Here is a 23,323-nt window from a genome sequence, read left to right as displayed (position 1 = left end):
GCCACCAGGGAAGCCCCAGAAAGAGATTTAATGTTAAAAATATTTAATTTGCCTTTTTATGAAATTTTGTTTTCAAATGTACCAATTACACTCTCTCATGAAACAAAAAGGAACTTAGAAGTGAATAAACAGAATGTTTCTTCACTAGTCCACTAGAACACTGACTAAATGTCCTAATACATTACTCTAAATGGTCATGTAAAAGCCAAGGAAGTAAATAAATAACAAAGCAAAGTATTAAATATAGGAAAATGAGCTTTTCAAAAGCTTTCTGGAATTCTTTAGTCTACTGTTGAACTTTTAACAGAATAATTTGAACAATTTTTAAAGTTTAATAATAAACACTAGTCCTGTATAAAGTGATTAGGTCAAAGTAGTTTACTTCAAATACAGGAACTAATTACAGAAATGGAATGTACAGATTATTTAGGGAATGTTGTTTGAGAGGACAGCGTTCTCATGACTAAGTCCAGTGTATCCTGAATCCTCATGTTATTTCTTTCTATCATGGAAGACTGTCTCCCAGACTTCATGCTTTCATTTACTAAATGAATAAATGAAAATAAATAAATATTATTCATTTATTCATTTTTCATTTATTCATGTATCGAGGGGGATAAGGGTATGGGGGTTGAACTGACATCGAGGCTCCCCCAGGATGCCAACTCTGTGGAAAGAATTATTGGTATAGCTGAATATTTGCTGAGGCCAAAGACTAAGGTATTGGGTTGGCCAAAAAGTTTGTCTGGGTTTTTCTGTAACATCGTATGGAAAAACCCGAACAAAATTTTTGGCCAACCCAGTATATGGCTGACTTGTGCGTGTGTATAAAGCTAAGACTGATACACACACACACACACACACACACACATCTATATCTTAAATATGGGTTCAAAACCTCGACCCATAGCAAGATTTTGTACTGGTCCTTCCCTTATTTCCCAAAGATGATTCTTCTAACAGGAAAACCTCCGTCTTACAGTCTGCTACTCACTTCACCAAATTAGAACTATTTGAAGTCTAGCATAACTTTCTAGTTTTTTCTAGTCTAGATGGGTATACCAAGAGCTGATCTGGAAAGAAAACAGGTCGAGAGGAGCAGGGGATGGTAGGAAGATGGTGCTTCCACCTTTGTTCTGCTTTCTGGCAGAGGCACCATGTCTGAGCCCTTGCTCCTCCTGGGTCCCACCTAGGAAGCAACACTCAGTCTTCTCTCCTTCCTCTCTCCTTGGGCCACTTACATTGGCATGTGCACAGAGTCCAGATTTTCCTTGTGCTCTTGCATCCGGACTGGGGATTTCATGCCTACTTGACGGTACTTTTTCTCAGAGATATTCTGAGCTTTTTCTCTGAGAGAGGGCAGCAGAGTAGACATGACTGGAGAGCGCATGTTAATGGCTTTTTTCATCGCTGGGCACTTTGCCATCATTCTCCTGGGGGTAGGGGTGACATTTAGGTCACATCATCTTGTTTTCTAGAAATGTCCTTGAGCTTGGGAGAGTCAAAAGGTCACACCTGAATTGTACAAAAGTCATGCGTTTCTTTTCCCCTCCTGACTCTTCATCCTCGCGCTTCCTTTGGGGAATGTTGAACATGTCGGAACGAAAGAGCCTCCCTATTTCTTCCTCAATCTCTGTGAAGCGTTGACGTCGGAAGACAATCCAGGCTACATACGTACAGAAAGTATAAAAGGACTATGACAGAAACAGATGAGAATCGGAACCCACAGTTATGACATGAAAAGCTCCCACCTGTCTATAGAACACTACTAAGTAGACGCAAACCCAGGTGCCCCGCTCTCTCCACATGCCTGAAGGGCTGCAGAAAATTATACATGTATTCACCTTTGCAGGAGGAAAATCAGACCAAAGATTTAAGAAGTGGCACACAGCTTATTAGTATCCTTTGTAGAAAGGATATTCATTAAAAATAGGTGCCTGACAAATGTCTATTCGTTGTTGCTATACTTCATGTTTCATATCAAACAGCAGAGCCCCTAAACGTGACTCACCTCAAAGAATTTCCAGTCTTTTTGTGTATCTGATATTTTCCCCCTGAAATAGAACAAATCACAACTATAGGTTGGGAAGGGAAGTTCAATATTTCAGTGATCTAGGCAACCCCTTATCTTCAAAAGGTCTTTTGCAGATTATTACCTGTGGTCCCATACCTATTTAGTCACATAAATGCTATCAAAAGGGATTGATAATGAGTGCCAATGTCTTTTTCTTCAACTTCTTAGGTTATCCAGATCAAAACCTCTAGTGTTTGGTCAAAAGTTAATCAACATATCCTGTGATAAACCATAATGGAAAAGAACATGAAAAAGAATGTATATATATATATATGTATAACTGAATCAATTTGCTATACAGCAGAAATTAACACAACATTGTAAATCAACTATTAAAAAAACTAAAAAAAACCCCACTGAAGTGGGGTTCATAAAAAAGCTAATCAATATAAATTCAGGATAAACAAACCAGCCCTCACTGTATTCTTCCAAATGTTTCTAGTAATGTGAGTGTTAGGGAGGTGAGGAGAGTGGAAAGGTGGTGAACAGGTAACACAAGGTGTTAGTAGGTATGGAAGTAAAGAGCTAGAGGCTAAGTCTAAAATAAAGAAAAAGAAAAAAAAATCTTAAACAATGGTTATGGCTATTGGGTACAGAAAGAATCAGAAACAAAACAGACACAGGTCTATCTATGCCATACAATCAACTGGCTGGGAAGAAAAGTGCGCTCTTCCTTCTGAACAAGTTATGTAGACCGAGCCTTGTCTCTTAAAGGTAGGCAAACGCCCAAGAGTCCTTGCAACACAAATTCATTGTTAAGGGTACTGGCATGGGCACACTTAGTAAACTTGGCCTCCCTCTCCATTCAGAACACAGGCCATCTAATTCTGATTGCCAGCCTTGGGAAAGCAGCCATGGCCAGGGGAGGACTTGAGAGTTGAATGACGGGGCTATGCACCTGCAGTCACTTGATCAGTCTTGGGGGCCAAGGCCAGACCCAGGGCACTCCAAGGTTGATCCTGGGTCTGCTTCTGCTTTTGCTTTGGGTTTCCTTGGAGTAACTGACTCCTAGGATTGGCCCTGGTATCAGGTTCTCCAGAACTGTCCCGACTCCCATGGTCTGGGGAAGTTGACCCAAACTCCTCAGGACCTCCAGCTTTTTCACAGAGACTTCATGGTCTGTATGGGCCCAAACTAGCCCTCCATTTGGAGGAAACACTGAAGAGGTGGTTCAGCTTTTCCTGGGGTTAGTCCCTCCCCTCTGGCAGATGCTTCATTTCCTCACGTGCAAGTCTTCGACGAAGAATTAAGGCAACAGTAATTACAGTGAACATTTACTAAATATGGACTATGTGCCAAATACTATGCTAAGCCCTTTACATTTATGATCACATTTAGTTCTCACAAGATTGCATGATTATTCCCACTTTACAGGTGGGGAGACTGATGTTGAGACTGAAGTCCAAAGACATATATTTAATTAGGGACAGAGTCTGAACTAAAAATCAGGCCTGTCAGGTCTCCACATTTGTCCTTGTAACCCAGAATGCTAGGAAAATAAGCTTTTTCTTTAAAATATTTTAGAGATAAACCATTAAACAACAGAGCCCAGCAGAAACTTTTTAGGACAAGCCTCCTTCTGTGTCACCTAAAGCCTTTACCCAACAAGAGTGCTTCTGTGGTATTCCCGCCCTTCCACTGCCTCTGCCAGCTGAAACCAGAGACCATGCACACCTGTCAAGCGGAAACCAACCAAACTCTGGTTTTGGAATACTGAGTTGGCCTGTGTCCTTGAGAGAAGGTTTAGAGCAGCATTTATGCTGGCACAACCCAAACCTGCACCACCTTAGCAAGGTTTTGAAATGACAGAGTGACTGACCAGGAAACACACACTTTCTCTCCTTTGCTTTTGTTTTTCTTTTTTTAAACATTAGAAGAGAAGGTACCATGAACCTCCTCTCCTTTCCCTCAAGTTGTCACAAAACTGGGACTTTCTGTCTTAAAGTCCAGAGCAAACTGATATAGCTCACAGTGCAGAAATTAAGAACAGAATGTAGTGAGTTTCTTCTGACCATTCTTTTTTTTTTTTTTTTTTAATTTCTTTTGACCATTCTGATTTAGCTCTGCATGTAAAACTGAAATGAGTTCGGGAAATGGAGACAGAGAATGAGTACATTTGGGAATGAGCACATTTAAATCTTCCACTTCATCTCTTGCTGGTGAATCCTGAGTCATTTTCCTTTTTTAAAAAATTATTTTTATATTTTAATTTTATACATATAAAATAACTATAAATATATTCTATAATTTTAATAAGTACATAATAATTATAAATTGGTTATAAATTTAGAAAGGTACTGAGTATAAATAACAAACTTAGGACCTCCAAATCCTCTACAAATTGAAACAGGGTTGATAACAGCACAATCCAATAGAAATATAATGCAAGCCACAAATGTAACTTAAAACTTTCTAGGAGCCACAGTAAAAAGAAACAGGTGATATTAATTTTAATAATATATTGTACCCCAACCCCCCAAATATTATCATTTCAATATGTAATCAATATTTTAAATTATTAATGAGATATTTTATTCATTTTTAAACTTTTTGCATAGTGTATATTTTACACTTACAGCACATTTCAACGTGGACCAGCCACATTCCAAGTGCTCAATAGCCACACGTGGCAACTGGCTGCCGTGCTGATCAACAAAGATGCTGTACATTTACCCGTGAAGGCGGAATCCAAAGGAAAGAGGGGAAAGCCAAGCTGTTGGTAAACCCAGAGACTGTCAGTGGCCTGTTATGTGCTTTCTTATTCCTTCTTGCTATATTAGACTCTTAGCTCTAAACCAAAATGAGGAGAGCTTATATTTTTAGTCATTCCTGAAGGGGTGCAAAGCCTAGGGCCAGACCCTTGGGGTTCTGGGCTGGAGAGAGAAAAAAACTGTGCTCCCACTTGCCCCCTGCTGCCTTAGGTGAAGTCAGGTTTTTTTTTGTTTGTTTTTGTTTTTTTGTGGTACGCGGGCCTCTCACTGCTGTGGCCTCTCCCGTTGCAGAGCACAGGCTCCGGACGCGCAGGCCCAGTGGCCATGGCTTATGGGCCCAGCCACTCCGCGGCATGTGGGATCTTCCTGGACCGGGGCACGAACCTGTGTCCCCTGCATCGGCAGGCGGACTCTCAACCACTGCGCCACCAGGGAAGCCCCAAGTGAAGTCAGGTTTAAATGATGGTCAAGGCCTGCTCTGTACAAGGGAAGAGAAATTTCAAAGGAATGTGTTTGGGGGAGGGAAAAGAGGCCTTGGTGCAAGTGACTGGAGGTGGCAGGGGGAGGGCTTAAAGATGATTTAAACACCTGAGCTTCAAAGAAACGCCCTTCTCCCCATCCTCATCCCCACAGCCAGCCTCTTTGGTCACCGGTCAGGTGACAGCTGCACTGACCACAGAGGAGGAGGGTAGAGGTGGGGTTGGAGCCAGAATTGGCCATAACCAAAGATCAGATCTAATTCTATGGCTTGTGCCATGAGGAGGTTTTCTTATCTACCATGGAAAACACAGAGAGCTTTTACCGAACATGTTTATCAAAATTTTGCCACAGCTTTTGTAATATCAGGATTTCACAGATGCATTTAGAATAGAAAGGCATGGCCTCCTACTTCTCAAGAAACATGAAAGCACTAAATTAACAGCCCCCAAATTGCTGGTTCTACTGAAATCGTTAATTTAGCTCCAGGGATAAGGTGATCTAGTCCAATATTGAGTATGCATACATTAGAGAGAAAAATTAGAAAATACACATGAAAATGTTCTCATGCAAATATCAGCTTGTTCACATTGGGAAGAAGTTAAATAATGATATGTTAAAATCAGGTAATCACTCACAACTGGCAAAAACATTGTCCTTATTTCTCCTAGATAAAAACAACCAAAAGAGCAATATAAACTTCATTCAAGGACACAATCAACACCCACGGCCAATTAACAACTTTTACTGGTAAGGACATGCTATAATCTGTTTTCCTCAATATCCTCTGTTCAGCAATTTGACCTGTATAAAATTTGTTATGTGAATGGTGGCTGGTGAGCTCCAAACTGATTTCTCCAAACTGCTATCCAACAAGCAGGAGGAAAGTAGGTGACGTTGCCTACAATGGCAAAAAAGACCAACATCTCCTGGAAATGAGCTAGTACTAAACTGAGGCAATCACTTACTTGCAAACATAAGTTCCTTTAAAAGTTTGTATAAAAAATATATTGTAGGGACTTCCCTGGTGGCGCTGTGGTTGAGAGTCCGCCTGACGATGCAGGGGACATGGGTTCGCGCCCCAGTCCGGGAAGATCCCACATGCCGCGGAGCGGCTGGGCCCTTGAGCCATGACCACTGAGTCTGCGCGTCCAGAGCCTGTGCTCCGCAACGGGAGAGGCCACAGCAGTGAGAGGCCCGCGTACCGCAAAAAAAAAAAAAGATATATATATATATACATTGTAATAAAAAGGTACTGTTAAAAGTACAACTTGAGGTTCTATATCTAGGAAACTAAAAGATATGATAAAATCTCTAACTATGGGGCTTCCCTGGTGGCATAGTGGTTGAGAATCCACCTGCCAATGCAGGGGACACGGGTTCGAGCTCTGGTCCGGGAAGATCCCACATGCCATGGAGCAACTAAGCCTGTGCACCACAGCTACTGAGCCGGAGCTCTAAGAGTCCATGAGCCACAACTACTGAGCCTGCCTGCTGCAACTACTGAAGCCCGCGTGCCTAGATCCCGTGCTCCGCAAAGAGAAGCTATAGCAATGAGAAGCCCGCGCACCGCAACGAAGACTAGCCCCCGCTCGCCACAACTAGAGAAAGCCCGTGCGCAGCAACGAAGACCCAACACGGCCAAAAATAAATAAAATCAATAAATTTATTTTTTAAAAATCTCTAATTATGATACATTTACAGTTTGTTTTTCATCCCCAAATTAGTTAGCAATGCCTATGTTCTTTTAAAAATTGAACAATATGGGCAATAAATTAAAAAAAATTTTTTAGAGTAGGTGTTTTTTTAACCTTGTTATGGACTGAATGGTTGTGTCTCCTCCTACCATCCTAATGCATGTGTTGAAGCCCTTAAACCCCCCAATGTGGTGGTGCTTAGAGGCAGGGCCTTTGGGAGATAATTGGGTTTAGATGAGGTCATGAAGGTGGGGCCCCATAATGGGATTTTTGTCCTTTTAAGAAGAGGAAGAGAGACTGGGGTTCTCTCTCTCCACCATGGGGGACACAGTAAGAAGGCAGCTATCTGCAAGCCAGGAAGAGGACCCTCACCAGAACCTGACAATGCTGGCATCCTGGTCTCAGACTTCCAGCTTTCAGAACTATGAGAAAATAAATTTGTCATTTAAGCCATCCAATCTGTGACAATTTGTTATGGTAGCCTGAGCTGACTGATACAAAACTTAAATTCTAGTTTTCTTAATTAGAAGTGACGCTTTAAAGACAGAAGAAATTAATGTTGAGAAAAGGTGATTTTTACAAGTGATTAAATAGGAAAATTTATAAAGCTGACTATAATTTTACTACAATACCTTTCTTTTTTTTTTTTTTTTTTTTTTTGCGGTACGCGGGCCTCTCACTGTTGTGGCCTCTCCCGTTGTGGAGCACAGGCTCCGGAGGCGCAGGCTCAGCGGCCATGGCTCACGGGCCCAGCCGCTCCACGGCATGTGGGATCTTCCCAGACCGGGGCACAAACCCGTGTCCCCTGCATCGGCAGGCGGACTCTCAACCACTGTGCCACCAGGGAAGCCCTACAATACCTTTCTTAAAAGTTTTGTCAAGAAGAGAAAACACCACTTCTTCCTAAATAAGGGAGTCTGTGGCAAGCTGAATCTCTACCAACAGCTCTAGGGACCCGGAAAGGCCTTCTGTATTTGGGCCACAGGAATGTTTTTTGATGCTTAACTCTCAATCCCCAATTTTAAATCTCTCTCTATTCCTTCTACTTCTACACCTCACAAGAAAGTTCTGACCAGGCCAAAGGGAAGCCCTCAAGCCAGTCACCCCCGCGAGGAGTCCCACGTCTGGCAGGAATGAGCCTGCTTTAGTGTCCCCGCTGCCCTCAGACATTGGCTGGAGACAGTCCATGGGAAGAGTGGCCTCAGCACAAACCTGGTGGTGGATTCAGAGTGCAGCAGCAGGGGCCGCTGGTCAATTACACCCTGCACTGTAGCAGATCTGAGTGGCACGTTTTCATGGCTGCTGCACTAGAAGACAGCACTAAACCTGTCAACTCCATAAAAGAACTGAACATAGCAGTGAAAACTCTCAAGAGCAGAAATGATGTAGTAGAATAAAGAATGAATGTTGCTGGAGATGTATTAAGAGGGCATTCCCGGGGCTTCCCTGGTGGCACAGTGGTTGAGAGTCTGCCTGCCGATTCAGGGGCCATGGGTTCGTGCCCCGGTCCGGAAAGATCCCACATGCCGTGAAGCAGCTGGGCCCGTGAGCCATGGCCGCTGAGACTGCGCATCCAGAGCCTGTGCTCCGCAATGGGAGAGGCCACAACAGTGAGAGACCTGCGTACCGCAAAAAAAAAAAAAAAAAAAAGAGGGCATTCCCAAATCATGGTAAACCACACAAAGTGAATCACAGAGATGGTAGACGTGGGAAGCAGACTGAGTATAGCTACCACTGTGGACAAGAGGGATGCAAGAGAAGAGAAATGGCCAGCAATACCAAAATATAACCAAAAAACAAAGACAATGAGCCTGAACTGAAAATACATTGATATAAACATTAATAAACATCAAGTCCCTATTTGAGAGAAATCTCACATGCATTTTTGTTTTTAAACTTTATAGACCAATGTATGTCCTTATAAATAGCCAAGAAGAGTGGAGAGAACATACGCTTGCCCCTTAGACCCTGGAGAAGCCTGGAGAGAACCTATTCCAACTAAACAATGAAGTTATTAAACCAATACAATCTCTGTCCTACCTGATGTTTCTTTTTGTAGGTGGAAGGAAAAGGTTTCAAGACTCAGAAAAACTGAAAAAAGAAAAAATTTAACCACATGGAATTGTTATAAAGTTCACTACATGAAAGGGTAGAAATCCACACTCACATGAAAGACATTAAAATGCAGATAGAGTAAAATGTTTAGTAAGGGTTATTGGTAATGATAAAAAATAAAGTAAAATAAATTGGAAAAACCAGGTGAGAACAGCAAAGTATAATATAGAATTTCATTAAGCATTTTAGATTCTCAAACTATAACAAAGCAGTGGGGACAAATCATACAACCTTAAGAGAGAACAGAAAAACAGTAAATATCATAGTCTAGGTCTCAAAAGATCCAACAACTTGTTTGATAATGCAAGGCACTTTGTTTTGGCTGTGTTGGGTCTTCGTTGCTGCACATGGGCTTTCTCTAGTTTCAGCGAGTGGGGGCTACTCTTTGTTGCGGTGCACGGGCTTCTCATTGCGGTGGCTTCTCTTGTTGCAGAGCACGGGCTCTAGGCGCACGGGCTTCAGTAGTTGTGGCACGCGGGCTCAGTAGTTGTGGCTCGCGGGCTCTAGAGTGCAGGCTCAGTAGTTGTGCTACACGGGCTTAGCTGCTCCGTGGCATGTGGGATATTCCTGGACCAGGGATCGAACCCGTATCCCCTGTATTGGCAGGTGGATTCTTAACCACTGTGCCACCAGGGAAGTCCTCCATATTGCAAGGCACTTTTTAAATCGCCCATAGTCCCTTTACTCTAAAAAATTACCTGTTTTTCCATTTATTTTCTTGTCCATAGTAACATCTATTCTTGAACAGGACTTTTAAAATTTAAACATATACATCATATTTAAATATGCATTCTCTTTGACAGGGGAATTCTACTGTAAAAAATTTATCTTTAGGACAAACTAGACAAGTACATCAAATATAGGTATAAGAAAGTTCATTGTGGTGTTATTCCTAATATTTAAAAAGGAAATATTCCAACTGTTCATCAATAAGTTAAATATATTTGGAATACCAGGAAGCCATTAAAGGTGATGTTGTAGAGTTATATTTACTACCATATTCCACAGATTAATAGCAATAACAATAATAACAACAAAAAAGGAATAATAATAGCTAACTTTACTGAATACATAGTATGTACCAAGGATGGGTCTAAGTGTTTTATATGTATTATATCATTTAATTTTCACAACTGGTCTATTAAGTAAGTTTGTTATTGGGTATATTTTACAGGTGTAATGTTATAGAATAATAAATTCTGGGCTTCCCTGGTGGCACAGTGGTTGAGAGTCCGCCTGCCGATGCAGGGGACACAGGTTCATGCCGCGGTCCGGGAGGATCCCACATGCCGCGGAGCGGCTGGGCCCGTGAGCCATGGCCACTGAGCCTGCGCATCTGGAGCCTGTGCTCCGCAATGGGAGAGGCCACAACAGTGAGAGGCCCGTGTACCGCAAAAAAAAAAAAATTCTATTTATTTATGTAAAATTGTGTGTCTGGGTGTGCATATAGAGATGTCTGAAAGGATAATAAATGAAATGTTGACAACAGATCTACCCTTTCCTTTTTATGTATTGATTAATTATTGTATACGACTATGCATTAATTTTATAAAAAGAAAGAACGAAACTATTTTTGAATATATAGGGAAACAATGAGTTATCTTCTCGACATGATAAATAATTCATCACTTAAACTAAGGGTCAATACAATAAGTAAATAGCATGTGCTAGCTTATTCTCTTTTATAACAGAAAAAAAGTAAGGCTGACTTCAGTCACTTCTTTAATGGAATTACATACAGGAAATGCTACTACTATAGCTAATTAAAATTTTTAAATATGACTCTAGGAAAAAATGAAATTAAAAACTACCTTTTACAGATGATATGATTATATACCTAGAAAATCCAAGGAGATAAATTAAAATTTTACATAGGCAGGAAATGTGTTTAACATATGTGTCATAGGTTATGACATAAACTGATAAAACCAAATGCATTCTTATATATTTTTGTCATCAAAAATATATTACCAAACATGCATCAACAGGGAAATAATCAGTTAATGATAATAAATCCATAATATCCATGGTTTAAGAACTATTCCATTTTTAAAAAAGAATATGGTAGATCTATGTGTACTAATTTTCAAAAATATCCAAGATTTATAAGTGAAAAAAGCACATTTCAGAATGACAGCATAGCATTATCCAATGTATTTAACAACAACAATGTAAATGCATACGTATAATTGGATAGAAAACCAAGAGGACATACATCGAGTCAGAAGTAACAGTACTTACTTCTGGGGAGAGACTGATATTGAAGGATGGTGGAGGAAGTAGGGAGACTTTAATTTTTAACTCTACAATACTAACTAATTATAAACTATATACATAACTATTTAAATTTTTTACCCTTAGGATATGTTCATGAAGTATTTATACAATTAAAAACAAATAAATAAACCAAAACTTCACACTGGTATTTAAAAACTTGATTACGTGAATACATAAGTGCTAATCTAATTTAGGACCACACAAATTTCTTTAATGATTACTATGTAAAACTTTAATGGACAAAATAAAGAACAATATGAATAAATGGAGAATACAACTTACAGCTCTTTGAGAGGATTCAATATAGCAAAGATGACACTATTTCCTAAGCTAAAGTATAGGTCTTAATACAATAAACAATAAAAGGTTCTTGGTAAATATTGCTTAGAACTTGATTAATAGTGAAATTGATCTCAAATAGGCCAGATCACCAAATACAAGGTTTCTGGAGGTAATAGGAGTGAGTACTTGTTTTCAGCTAAATCACCTCCTTTCCAGCCCAGCTCACTGCCTGAACTCCCTGAGGTCCACTGCTCCTCGCCTTTCCTGCTTTGGGTGCCCAATCTCTGTCTATATCTCTATTGCACCAGTCACTGGTCTCCTTACCTGATGACCCCTCCAATAGACTGTATGCTCCTTGAAAGGAGAGACCATTTTCCTTGTACCCTGGCACTTAGCACCACAATTACCACAGAGCAATAATGTTTGTTGAATAAAGCAAAGCAAAATATAAGCTGTATAGTTCTGATGTTTAAAAGAGAAAAACTAATCCAAAAAATTCAATAGGAATTCCCTAAAATGGGTTAAAATATTAGAAAAATTCAACATCTAATAAACAAGAAATGTTACAGTGGAAAAAAATCACTAATTAATATTACAGGAAAGTTGGCTATTAGTAAAGAAAAAATAGATTCATAGCTCATCTGATCAGATATAACAAATTTCAAATGGATCAAAGCTTTTGTTTTTTAATTCTATTTTTAAAAACTAAGAAAGAAAGGTGAGGAGTTTAGCCTGGAAATGAACAGAATGAACCCAGGAATGCAAGAACTTGTATGACTATTGAATAGCATCAGAAACAAGGTGGAAATGTTCAAATAAATAAAAACTTAAAACATTTTCATAATGTGTAAAAACGTAAATATCAAAATGAAAGCAACAAACTAGAAAAAACAAGTAACCAATCCTTGCTATATGAAATATAAATTATACAAGTTCCCAGTTTCCACTTGATAGATGGTTAAAACTAGAGAAGGAACAGGCAATAAATTATTTTACACAAAAAAAGAACACAACAAACTCTATAGTCATGAAAAATATTCAGTCAAATAAAATATCCTTAAGATTTTTATATACCTTTAAGCTATCAAAAATATTAAACTAATAAAAACAAGTATGCTTATTGCTTATGGTGATAAAGAATGTTTTAACCTTTTAAAAGGACAATCTGGCAATATGTAACAAGAGCTATAAAATTGTTCATGCCTTCCAGATAAGTATATTCTGGTAATAAGCCAGCCCAAATAAACAGCCCAAATGAACAAAGTTATTTATATAAAGATATTCAATGCAAAAACATTAGAAAGCAGAAAAACTGAAACCACACAAATGTACACAAGAGGAATGGTTAAGCAAACTGGTATATTATACAATAGAATGACTACAGTTGTTATTCAAAGCGGTAGGTGAGATTATATAAGCAGATTAATAGAAGAAGGTACACAGAAAAAATGTGGAACACAAAAAAAGTATGTACAATACAAATATTTGTATTTTGAAAATGTGGGGGAATGTGGAGAGAGAGAAATCATGTACTGGGTTCTTTTCCAATAAAGTTTTTAAAACATTTGAAAGGTCTGGCCATGACCATGGCATGGATCTTGAGCCTGTTGTGAAACTACTACTTAAGAGAAGGAGATTTTGGGTTAAGGATTGGAGTTTTCTCTCCTGTGACCCCAAACTTTCCTGTGATAAGACACTTTAAAATTTTAATTACAGTAGTGTATGAACTGTTATCCTAAGGTAAAGATTACCTTCCCACAAACAGGGTCATCTTACAACTCCCACCTTATGCACTTATACCCACAACTGTTGCTGCAAAACAAGCAGCACAAGGGGAGGGGACACACCCAATACCCGCTTCAACACTGGCCCATCACTCGGCCTCCTGCCCAAGGCAGCCAAGTGGCCCTTGTCTGACAGCAAGAAGCCTTTCTGGCAGAAAGCAAGATTTCATTGAACTGATATAACCTGAGAGAAATTTAAACCCAAATAGTAGAAGGTTGTTAAAACATCTGCCACACCTGAAACTAACACAATATTGTAAATCAACTTTAATTTGAAAAAAGAAAAAAATATATCAGCCAAGATTCTGGGATTCTTCCTATACTCATTTGGCTCTCTCAAACAAGACGTCACATGTGTTTGGGACAGAGTCTCAGCTGAGCCCAGTGATTCTGTACAACAAAAAAGGAACCTTTCTCAGGGGCACCAAAAGTCAAAGCTAAGGGTTGTAAGGATGTGGATCTACACACAAGTGAGGATCTAACAAAATCCTAAGTGGGGACTTACTTTCCGCAGCACATGTGATGCTTATCAGGCATTCCCAAGCCCAGGACGAGGACACAGTACTTCTGTGCCAAGTATTTCTGTGCTGCTTCTAACTTACTGATAACCAATTCCATCTCTTTTTTCTCCACAAGGCCCCTGAAAAGAAAAACAATAATCTGGATTAATGTTGGCAAATGTCTATATTAATTAGTAAAAAGTCAGAAGTATAAACTATTTTGAAAGAAACCGAAGTGAGTCAACACATCTCACTTATCATTTCATTTATTTTATTTGAGCTGTGGCAGAGAAAGTTCCTCAGAGTCCTTTGATATTTATCATTGTAATCAGCCTCTCAAGTTTATGCTGAATATTCATTTTAATAGATTCTTTATAAATTGTATATGTATCCTCAATTTTATACACAGGAAGTCCTAATTTATATAGAACAGCTCAACTAACAAATTCCCTATACTAGTTTCTGTGGCAATTAGCAGCCAATTTTCCTGCTGTTTTGCTAAAACAGCCATGGAGACTCTTTCCCACCTTAGCTTCCCCTGGGTTTCTGATGTTATTACTAAGTTCGGGGGCTCAATGTTTGAACTACTCAACGTTTGCCCACCTTCAGTTCTGTGTTTGCTAAGGAGGCATCTGTGGAATACCACTCTGGGAACTTTGGCATCAATTACAATCACCTTGCTTCCCTGTGAAAACACAGCCCCAGTTCCAATTGAATTGCAAATGTACTTTCTAAAAGGCAACCTGTTTTTAGGTTACAGCATGTCTGAAGCCTAATTTTAGACATTATTGCGGTACAGTACAGTAGGAAACATTGCCGACAATACATTCCAATGATTGCTATTGAAAAATGAAGCGTCACTAACTTTTTCCCTGCCTTTTTGTTTTCAAAAAGATAAAAGCCAAACGAAATGCACTCTAAACAAGAAAGACAACATACTGCCCCTTCTGATGTTAACCACTAGACTGACGGCGTGAAGATAAGCTGTGGGGAAAGGCGGTGGGTTTAAGGATAATATGGATGTTTCAAAGCACAAAACATTATCACTGTGGTGAGAAGGCCTGTGAGTAATTGGAATAAAATGAGTTTCTGGAATAGACAACTTTAAATACCCAAATATCATATAAACCCAACACACACACCCATGAGCACCCCGGTGACCATCACTGTGCCTGCCTCCCTGTTGCCTTCCCTCATCCTCACCCCTGCTTTGCCAGACCTGCCTATAGTTAATCTCTTCTTTTGCTGTTGAAAACAAAGCAAACCAAACAACAACGAAGAAATGCTTTGAAACGTTTCCGCCAATGGTTCTCAAGTTTTAATATATGTAAGAATTGCCTGGGGTATTTGCTAAAAGTGCAAATTCCCAAGGCCAGCCCCTCTTCCAGATTTTGGTTCAGTAGGTCTGGGTAGAGCCTGGCATTTAAAATAAACCCAGGTATAACCCTTTGGAAAAATTTTTAGTAATAATTTCAAGTGCCATACAATTGGTCATAAACTTTGATCCAATAATCTCTCCTGGAAATTTATTCTTTGTAAAAAATCATCCAAAGTTAGGGGAGAAATCTAATGCATGAAGATATTCAATGCAATTATTATTTATCTATTTGACTATCAGAAAAACTGGAGACTCCCAAAATATATAAAATAGAGGGATAATAGTAGTAGTAATACAGGCTGTAGTAATAGAGCCAAGTACTATTTAAGGATTTGACATTAACCTAACATATGAGTCCCCCTGTGGGATTGAAGCCAGGCACTAAAGTCTGTACCCTTAACCACTATACTACATTGCTTCTTAATAGGTAGGTCAATAAGTTATTAACATACAGCAGCTTGATGGAAAGTTATGCCACCATTAAAAATTATAATTACAAAGATTGTAATAACTTGAAGATACTTACGATATGTTTAAAACTGCATACATAATTGTACCTTTGTTCAGAAGCTGTAAGTCCTAATTACAAATGGATAAACTTGGGGACAGAGAGCCGAGTTGATTGGTAAGGGATGTGGGGACACCACACAGTGGTTTAGGCAGAGACTTTGGAGTTAGAGACCTGGGTTCTAGCCTCAGCTCCATCACTAACTTGGCATGTACACCAGCCAGCCATTTAACCTCTCTGAGCCTTAGCTTCATCATCCGTTAAGTGCGGATAAGGTTTTTTCTTCTGGAATTAGGGCATTTAGTCATCTAAGACCATCAAAGTGTATCTTTAATATCCTTCTGTAACTCTTCCTGCTCTCCTCTCACAGGTTATAGGCTTTCCTTCCAAGGCCCAACCACTAGGCTAAGATAATATGCATTAACTCATCTAATCTGGACAATAACTGTAAAGTGGATGCTTCTATTATCCCTATGTTATACCTCACTATTTTGACGGAAATTAATTTTTTTCTTAAAGTTATTTATATCCAGATATCTCAATGTAATTTATATTTGTTTTTATTATAATAAATAAACCAACTGACTACTGGAAGCTTGAAAATGAAAAGTTGTTATGCTTTTTTTAGAATCACACCACAGAACCATTAATTTTTGTGTGTGTGTGTGGTATGTGGGCCTCTCACTGCTGTGGCCTTCTCCCGTTGCGGAGCACAGGCTCTGGATGCGCAGGCTCAGCAGCCATGGCTCACGGGCCCAGCCGCTCCGCGGCATGTGGGATCTTCCCGGACCGGTGCACGAACCCGTGTCCCCTGCATCGGCAGGTGGACTCTCAACCACTGCACCACCAGGGAAGCCCAGAACCATTAATTTTAAGGCTTGGATTTTTCTTTGTCATTCTGTAACTGATTCCTCCCATGAAGGTCTACCATACGTCACTGGGTTCTAATAATTTTTAGTATATTTTATTTTATTATTTTTTAATAATTTTTAAAAATTTATTTATGGCTGCGTTGGGTCTTCGTTGCTGTGTGCGGGCTTTCTCTAGTTGTGGCGAGCAGGGGCTACTCTTCGTTGCAGTGCACAGGCTTCTCATTGCGGTGGCTTCTTTTGTTGTGGAGCACGGGTTCTAGGTGTGTGGGCTTCAGTAGTTGTAGCATGCGGACTTAGCTGCCCCGCAGCCTGTGGGATCTTCCCAGACCAGGGCTCAAACTCGTGTCCCCTGCATTGGCAGGCGGATTCTTAACCACTGCGCCACCAGGGAAGCCCTTTAGTATATTTAAAAAATAACTAAGAAACCTTTCTTCTGTTATCTATTTCTATAAGTTAAGAAATGAAACAATGTCTTTGCTTTTTTAAAAAATTTTTATTGGAGTATAGTTGCCTTACAATATTGTGTTAGTTTCTATTGTTCAGCAAAGTGAATCAGCTATACATATACACATATCCCCTCTTTTTTGGATTTCCTTCCCATTTATGCCACCACAGAGCACTGAGTAGAGTTCCCTGAGCTATACAGTAGGTTCTCATTAGTTATCTATTTTATACATAGTATCAAGAGTGTATGTATGTCAATCCCAATCTCCCAATTCATCCCGCCCCCCCAACAATGTCTCTGCCTGATGAGCAATAACCCACAGAATTAGAAAAAAACATACAAAATATAAGCTAATATGCTATCAAAGTCTAATAATAGACTTTGAAATAGTAAGACTCCTCACACCTTCTGAGCCCACAGCTGGCTTGAGCCCATTTGCTTGCTACCACAGAAACACTTCATGTTCTCTGGCTGCTCTGCTGGATGTTGCATATTATAATGGCTTTACTGTATTAGTAGTGTTTGAATTATTTATTTGGTTCTATACAAAACTGCTATCCCAAGACATTTATCTATCCACAAACTTTTTCAAACTGCTTGTTTATATGCAAGGATTTTGCATTTTGAAAACATTCTACAACAACAAATGGATGACTCTATCCAGCATTCCTAACAGCAAAATCACTGGGTCGGTTCCACATATACTGGGGAGGGCAGCCTGGGCACTGGGAAAGTTCCATGGCCTGCAAAGGTCACCAAGCCTGAGAGGCATTGTTCTGCTCTGGACTCTGAGTTCCCAGATTCTTGCCCTGGATAGCACCAAGCCACCTCCACCTAAAGTGATTAAATTCTTCACATGTAGCCTAAGAAGTCATTTTCTTCTATGATATGTAATATCATTTTGGTCATATCTGTTAATTTTTTTAATTCTTAGTTTTTTTCATTAGATGCTTACAAACCCTTTAGCAAGAACTTTGTAAGCATGACAAACATAGAAACAATATCTCTATCTGCACTGTCCAATATGGTAGCTGTGAACCACATGTAGCTACCGAGCACTCACTGACTGTGGCTAGTCTGAATTGAAGTATATTGTACTTGTAAGATAGACACCATTTCAAACACTTACTACAAAAAAGTAAAGTATTTCATCAATAACTTCCTAGTATTGACTACAAGTTGCAATGATAATATTTTTGAGTCATTGGGTTAAATAAAATATCTTGTTAAAATTAATTTCACCTGTATCTTTTTACATTTTAAAAATATGGCATCAGAAAAGTTTAAATTACATATATGGCTCTCACATATTGGGCATACTCTTCTATTGGGCAGTGCTGGTCTATATTATTTGCAATATTTAGTTAACAGAATACCCATCTGAATTATTCAGTCAGCTTTAAAACTGGTGAACTCCTCCCTGTAAAATGTTTTAGCATACTCTGAGATTTTTAAATTTCCATCATCTCTTTACCCTAGACAAAAGTTAGTTTTAATACTGGCAGTGATAAAGCTTTAAAGTGCACTACAGGGAATTCCCTGGCAGTCCAGTGGTTAGGACTCGGTGCTTTCACTGCCAGGGCCTCGGGTTCGATCCCAGGTCGGGGAACTAACATCCCGGAAGCTGCGTGGCATGGCCAAAAATAAATAAATCAATCAATAAAAATAAAGTACACTACAAAATTCTACTTACATCACACAGCTTTTGGGTTTCTTTTCCTGTGAGATTTTTTCCAAGTAATAATATAAATAGTACAACAATGCCATGAGGAAATTGTCAAGATTCTTATTCCTATGGGGAGATTAAAAGAAAACAATGATAACACATTTCAAACATAAAGCTTGTCATAAAAAAATCTATGGGCACACAAGAATAAGTAGAAACTCATGTTACCATACCCATCACACAACTAATTTACCATTTAAAATTCTATCTACTATAACTGTTGAAGATATAAGAAACCTGATTTTCGTAAACAAAATTTTTTGAGAGGTCACAACTGAATTATAGTTTTGCTTACCAATTAGTTTTCATTTTTAAAGTGTTTTTATAATACAGGTAATTTTTTGTTGTTGTTTAAAAAATGTACACAAATGTAACAAGTAAAAAGACTCTTCCCTCACTCCTTTGTCACCATCTTACTCCTTAGTGGTAGTCACTGTTAAGAGTTTGGCATGAATCCGTCCTGAACCTTCTAGAGCATAGGCAATCACATATAAGGTCCTCCCCCACCAGCACACATACATATGCATGAATATACACCTTACTTTTTTTGGTAACAAATGGGATAATGCTGTATATACAAGTCTTTGCAACTTGCTTCTGTCACTTACCTGTGTAGCATGGACCTCTTTCCATGATACCATGTATAGATTTTCCTCATTTTTTTTAAACAGGTGGATAAAATATGCTATAGCTCATAATTTATTTAACTAATCCTCTACTGATGGATATTTAGGTTTTTAAAAAATATTATAGACATTGCTGCAGTAATTATTCTTATAGCCACATCTTTGAGTAACTTCCTAGAAGTGAAATTGCTAGGACATAGAATAGCTGCACATTAAAGTTTCGTATAAGTTTTGCTCTCCAAAAAGACTACATTGATTTACAATCCTATCTCATTTTGTTTTAAAACTAGAAGGCTTTGTTTCTTTCTAAATATTCTTACAAGATTTTTGCTGCTTCCTTTCTAGCCCCAAACGGAAATTCTTACTCTGGCATGCATTCCTTAACCATACCTTGAGAGCAGGATGAAGATGAGCATTGCAGACTTTTTTTTCACAGTATTAATAACTACCTGTCCTAGGTTGGGTTCTCCCAGAAACATACCATGAGACAGATTTTCGAGTAAGTAGTTTACTAGGAAGTGATCACAAGAAACATCAGTAGGGGAGTGGGGAGGTGAGATGGAAAGGGGGTGCTAACAAGTTCGTTATCCTGTGGACCAATGTAGTTCAGTACCATGAGGGATTCTAGGAGACAGCATAGAAAACTTAGAGTTATCCTGACAGATGGAAGCTGGGATATTTATCTACCAACTCTCCCTCCAGCACATCACTGATTGGAGGCTGCTTCTCGGGCACTGACTTCCTAGTGCCCCAAGCTTGCCCTGTAGCTCTCTTTAGCATCTGACATTGCCTTCAGGCAGAGAATCTCAGGTGTTTGCCATACGCAGCCTTTACTGAATGCTGAGGTAATCTGTGAGCGCTGCCCACAGCATAGGATACCCAACTCTCACTAAGCACTTACAAGTGCAGCTGCCATGAGAAGCACCTTCCACATACAGCCACGTGGAGACACCATTACTTCCAATTTTGTATCCAAGGAAACTGAGGCTTGGGAAGATCAAAAAGCTCACCCAGAGTCACACACCTAGTACTTGTTGGGGCTGCCAAACATAACTAGTGGAGAAAACTGATCTTCAGTAAATGAGTATACCCTTTAACCAACATACACATAGTGTAGTCTCAATGGGACTCTGACAACATGCTCACCATACTCCTTGCCCTGGACTTTATTTGGTCTCCTGTGACTTCTGGCTTCCTCTCTTTGGTCTCAGTCTTTGAAACTGTATCCTGAGAGAATGGCTTGCATAGAGCCAGCCCTTTCTCCAAAAATCAGATTTGTCATCATTTATCAGATGGGATGATTTCAAAATAAAGAATAAAAGATTTAAAATGTCTCACAAGCATTACATACCTCATAAATGTTGTAAAAGAACAGATATGCTGCATCTCAGTATCTTGTAGTAAAAGCAAAGCAACAACTGAAAGGAGAAAAGATGGACAATTGAAAGAGGGACAAAGAACTGCCTTAGAGGTTGACACCAGGTAATACATGTAAGGATGATGAAGCAGTTACTCACATTTAGCATCGTGGAGTGTAACGTTGCCCTGCTGACTTTGTTTCTCTAAGCCTTTGGGTGACTTATCGTCTCTTAAAGCAAACCTTTTATCTGTCAACCTGTTTGGGGGATATAACAGTCTCTAGTAGTGCTTTGAAAGGTTTTAGTTGTATTTAATCTACCCTGAGGCACATGAGGTGTTTACTATAAAGTAAGGAGACCCTGAGTGTCATGTGTGGGTTTCATTTAATGTAGGATCATTTTGGAATACATTTTATTAAACATTATATTTACCATGCTAGGGGTAGGAGGAATGCACACTGCTTTACATAAAATGTAAATACCAATTTGATCCGAAATAGATCATTTAAATCATCTATTTTTGGCATAGCTATCATTTGCAGATTTTTTTTTTAAAGAAGCTGAAAATTTGCTAATAGCCAAATTATCACAGGGATACATTACTGGGATCATTGTAACTCCCACCATAATTGTGAAATAGTGCATGTTCCTTCCTTGATGGCTATTTGCATTTCAACCTAGGATGATATTTTCTTAGAGTCTGTAGAGGCTTAAGCCATTCTGCTAAGAGGTGCTATCAGCAACCCTGCCATGGTGCTAAGTTAAGCTACCTGTCTGGAGCTGGACCATCAATTTCAGCAAAGTGAACTGCTTTGCCTTTCTTTCCTCTTTCTTTGAGTTCTACTGCAGGTGTAAAACTGTAATAGAAATGAGAAAATTAGGAACTTAACCTCTTCCCGGGGGAAACTAATCAGAGCATGACCATAGCTCATGGAACCTGAGGACCAGCACATATTGTGAGTGTCCTGGAGAGAATATGAGGCACAGCTGTACTTAATTCATGTATTTACATGTGGTACAATCATCTAGAAAAAGATTAAAAGATCAGACTTTCAGCCTTTACGTATCACTAGCCCCCTGAATACCACCATACACAAAACATTTCCATCCGAAAATGCTGCTGTAACTTCAGGAGAAACAGAAAGCTCGTGATCAGTTTGGAAGGATTTTTTGATTTACTGAGTACTTGTTATGTGCTTCTAAGCACGACCTCATTCAATCTTCACAGCAACTCTATTAGGAAAATATTACTATTATTATAATGTTTACATATGAGAAAGATTGAACCCTAGAAAGATATTAAGTAACTTGACCAAGATCACTTAGCAAGTGCCAAAGCCAGGACCGGACACAGGTTCTCTAGCCACAGAGCTGTGTGTTTACCCACCAGGCAGTCCTGCCCCCCGAGCAGCCACCTCGTTGTCACCGCTGTGGACTCTTCTAGAAGCTTGACTATCTCGAAGAAGGTTTCAGGACCCTTTACTTAACTCAGGGTTGCTTTCACTCTATAGTTTTTGTACAAGCATTACCAAGCAGTAATGGGCCTAACTAACAATGGACCACAATTAAGCAACAAATAAATATGTACTGAGGCCATACTCTGAGTCAGGCATTGCTATAACATTGAAAATAAGTGGTGTCTGATTACAGACAATGCACAGACTCTGAGGATTATCAGCAAATGCTTAATAGGAAAACAGAGAAAAGCGTTTTGAAGACTAGCAGGATGTGGTTCCTGCCTCATAGAGAGTTCATCTTCTAGAATTGTGGTGTCTACCAAATACATTGGTTTGGTGACCACTGTAGATTATGATGTTTATTTTTCTGCCTGAAACAATGCCACGTTGATAACACCACCCAGATGCTTAATCTCTGCCCACAGTTACGTCTCTCTGTTAAGTTTAAGCATAGATACAGTAAGTAGAAGCACTTTTCCCCAGATTTTAGTCATTCCCTAATCATGCATATATTATCATCTCTGTCAACACAACAGTTTTGAAACAACTTCCTTTAAAATTTTTCTGGGATTGGTTACCCACAAAGTCATCATTTTAGAGAAATACCTCCCATGAGAATGATAAACTTAATCAGTTTGGTACTTTCTTCTTCCAGGAGTTTTTGCCAACATCCTGGCCATATTCAGGTTGTAGACTAGGTTAGAATCTAAAAGCATGTACATGATATCACCTCAAGGGAATGATTTTTTGTACTTTTCTTTCTTTTCAGGCCATTGGCACCAAGTTGGTTAGTGGATGTAGAAATTTCTAAACTTTTCATTCTTTCTTGTCCTCTTCTTATCACTGGTCTCCAAGGATTGGGTATTTAGAGGGAGGGTGTGCTGAAATACTGAGGAGGTGGCAGGAAAAAAAGAAATGAAAGGATGCCAAATGGTGATGGTGGGTACCTCCAAAGAGAGATGGGGCAGAGAGGAGGCGTAGTGATGAAGAGAGCTATCTTCCACAGCTGTAGACTTCTGTATTATTTCAGGTTTTT

The 23,323-nt window shown here is 39.3% G+C and overlaps 1 protein-coding gene across 1 annotated transcript in view; it reads right to left on the bottom strand.

Moving 5' to 3' along the window:
• Nucleotides 1–422: 422 nt before the first annotated feature.
• Nucleotides 423–23,323, bottom strand: part of PPP1R36 (protein phosphatase 1 regulatory subunit 36) — a gene marked incomplete at both ends in the record, with an annotated part of 31,481 nt that continues 8,580 nt past the window's right edge. The window contains 10 exon segments of the mRNA XM_082618787.1: nucleotides 423–544; nucleotides 606–667; nucleotides 1,242–1,433; nucleotides 1,516–1,694; nucleotides 2,012–2,054; nucleotides 13,923–14,057; nucleotides 18,814–18,912; nucleotides 20,824–20,890; nucleotides 20,990–21,087; nucleotides 21,601–21,687. Of these exon segments, the coding sequence (XP_082474913.1) occupies nucleotides 423–544; nucleotides 606–667; nucleotides 1,242–1,433; nucleotides 1,516–1,694; nucleotides 2,012–2,054; nucleotides 13,923–14,057; nucleotides 18,814–18,912; nucleotides 20,824–20,890; nucleotides 20,990–21,087; nucleotides 21,601–21,687 (1,084 nt within the window).

This window comes from Mesoplodon mirus, assembly GCF_964341445.2.
Source record: "Mesoplodon mirus genome assembly, chromosome: 4".
NCBI classification, from domain to species: Eukaryota; Metazoa; Chordata; class Mammalia; order Artiodactyla; family Ziphiidae; genus Mesoplodon; species Mesoplodon mirus.
This window is presented reverse-complemented; position numbering and strand designations above follow the sequence as displayed.